At 71.0% G+C, this 2,500-nt stretch overlaps 1 protein-coding gene across 1 annotated transcript in view; it reads left to right on the top strand.

Annotated features, from left to right (window-relative positions):
• LOC137306883 (rho GTPase-activating protein 15-like) overlaps positions 1–2,500 on the top strand; it is a 71,586-nt gene that overhangs the window by 6,417 nt on the left and 62,669 nt on the right. The window contains exon 3 of the mRNA XM_067976272.1: positions 1,788–1,904. Coding sequence (XP_067832373.1) covers positions 1,788–1,904 — 117 coding nt within the window. The remainder of the gene's footprint in view (positions 1–1,787; positions 1,905–2,500) is intronic.

The following is a 2,500-nucleotide window of genomic DNA, read 5'->3' as shown; positions in this document are numbered from 1 at the left end:
CCCCTCCGACAGTGCAGCGCTCCCTCGGTACTGCCCCTCCGACAGTGCAGCGCTCCTCGGTACTGCCCCTCCGACAGTGCGGCGCTCCCTCGGTACTGACCCTCCGACAGTGCAGCGCTCCCTCGGTACTGGCCCTCCGACAGTGCAGCGCTCCCTCGGTACTGGCCCTCCGACAGTGCAGCGCTCCCTCGGTACTGGCCCTCCGACAGTGCAGCGCTCCCTCGGTACTGACCCTCCGACAGTGCGGCGCTCCCTCAGTACTGGCCCTCCGACAGTGCAGGCTCTCTCGGCACTGCCACCTCCGACAGTGCGGCGCTCCCTCAGTACCGACCCTCCGACAGTTCGGCGCTCCCTCTAGTACCGACCCTCCGACAGTGCGGCGCTCCTTCAGTACCGACCCTCCGACGGCGCGGCGCTCCCTCAGTACCGACCCTCCGACGGCGCGGCGCTCCCTCAGTACCCGCCCCTCCGACGGCGCGGCGCTCCCTCAGTACCGCCCATCCGACGGCGCGGCGCTCCCTCAGTACCGCCCCTCCGACGGCGCGGCGCTCCCTCAGTACCGCCCCTCCGACGGCGCGGCGCTCCCTCAGTACCGCCCCTCCGACGGCGCGGCGCTCCCTCAGTACCGCCCCTCCGACGGCGCGGCGCTCCCTCAGTACGCCCCCTCCGACGGCGCGGCGCTCGTCTCAGTACCGCCCCTCCGACGGCGCGGCGCTCTCCCTCAGTACCGCCCCTCCGACGGCGCGGCGCTCCCTCAGTACCGCCCTCGACGGCGCGGCGCTCCCTCAGTACCGCCCCTCCGACGGCGCGGCGCTCCCTCAGTACCGCCCCTCCGACGGCGCGGCGCTCCCTCAGTACCGCCCCTCCGACGGCGCGGCGCTCCCTCAGTACCGCCCCTCCGACGGCGCGGCGCTCCCTCAGTACCGCCCCTCCGACGGCGCGGCGCTCCCTCAGTACCGCCCTCCGACGGCGCGGCGCTCCTCAGTACCGCCCCTCCGACGGCGCGGCGCTCCCTCAGTACCGCCCCTCCGACGGCGCGGCGCTCCCTCAGTACCGCCCCTCCGACGGCGCGGCGCTCCTCAGTACCGCCCCTCCGACGGCGCGGCGCTCCCTCAGTACCGCCCCTCCGACGGCGCGGCGCTCCCTCAGTACCGCCCCTCCGACGGCGCGGCGCTCCCTCAGTACCCGCCCCTCCGACGGCGCGGCGCTCCCTCAGTACCGCCCCTCCGACGGCGCGGCGCTCCCTCAGTACCTGCCCCTCCGACGGCGCGGCGCTCCCTCAGTACCGCCCCTCCGACGGCGCGGCGCTCCCTCAGTACCGCCCCTCCGACGGCGCGGCGCTCCCTCAGTACCGCGCCCCTCCGACGGCGCGGCGCTCCCTCAGTACCGCCCCTCCGACGGCGCGGCGCTCCCTCAGTACCCGCCCCTCCGACGGCGCGGCGCTCCCTCAACACTGGCACTGGGAGTCTCGGCCCGGATTTTGTGAAACCTGAAGCCACGGCCTCCCGACTCGGAGGCGAGAAAGCTGCCCGCTGGGCCACGGCGGGGTTGGGCGGGTCGGGGGGGAGGAAGCTGCCCTTTGGACGACAATTATTGCTTGAGCCTCTGCCAGAAATCGTCCGGTTAACAAGGAACAGGCAAGAAGGAAGTGATTTAGAGAAGTGCCTCCCCAGTAACTCCCTTCCCCACCCCGGCCCCACACACACACACACACACACGCCTCGTCCGCCCTGACTATTTGATCTCTTTCCCCGTTGATTTTTAAAAAAATTTATATCGTTCTGCAGTCCTCCACACCGCCGCCAGACTACCCTTTCGCCCGGAGGGGCCAAGGAACCTCCCCAACCTCCTACCGTCGCTCCGCGGGACCGGGCCAGGACGAGAAGAGCTGGGGCGTCTCGCAGGTAACTGCAGCAGTGGTGGCTTTGCACTGGGCCGGGGGAGGGGAGGGGAAAGTCGCCTGCAGGCGGTCGGGCGATTCGAGAGGGTGGGCTGGAAGTGGCGGGGAGGAGTTGGGGGAGGTGGCTGGGAGGTGGGGGAGTTTGAGGAAGCCGCCTCCGGCACTCTGCCTCTCGACCTGCCCCGCTCCCGTCGCGTTTCTGTGACCCACCCAGGTAGGCTCGTGCTGGATTTTCGCCGCCGACTTTGAGGCGTGTCGCTCGGAGCCGGTTCACCGGAACGCAAGGCGCCCTGAGACCTGCAGCTTCCCCCTTTCTCGTTTTTTCCCCCACCCCCCCCCCCCACCCCGCCAAAACCCCGGTAAAAGGGTAGGCGGAGGGAAGGGACCTGACGCTGCAGAGTTGGGCCGAAGCGGAGAGCGTCTCTCCGCCCGCGCCCCCCGTGCCCCCCCCCTTCCCCCAGGTGCGAGCCTCTGACGAATGCAGCTCTCCAGAGTTCCCACTGCGCGTTGCAGCAGAGCGCTGTCGGCACCGGGGAGCACAGCCCGCCCGCGTTCGTGGAACCACGCAACACAGAAGGAGGCCGTTTGGCCCATCGTGCC

Source organism: Heptranchias perlo, chromosome X (assembly GCF_035084215.1).
Source record: "Heptranchias perlo isolate sHepPer1 chromosome X, sHepPer1.hap1, whole genome shotgun sequence".
Taxonomy (NCBI): Eukaryota; Metazoa; Chordata; class Chondrichthyes; order Hexanchiformes; family Hexanchidae; genus Heptranchias; species Heptranchias perlo.
The sequence above is the reverse complement of the archived record's forward strand: the minus strand, read 5'-3'. Positions and strand labels throughout refer to the sequence as shown.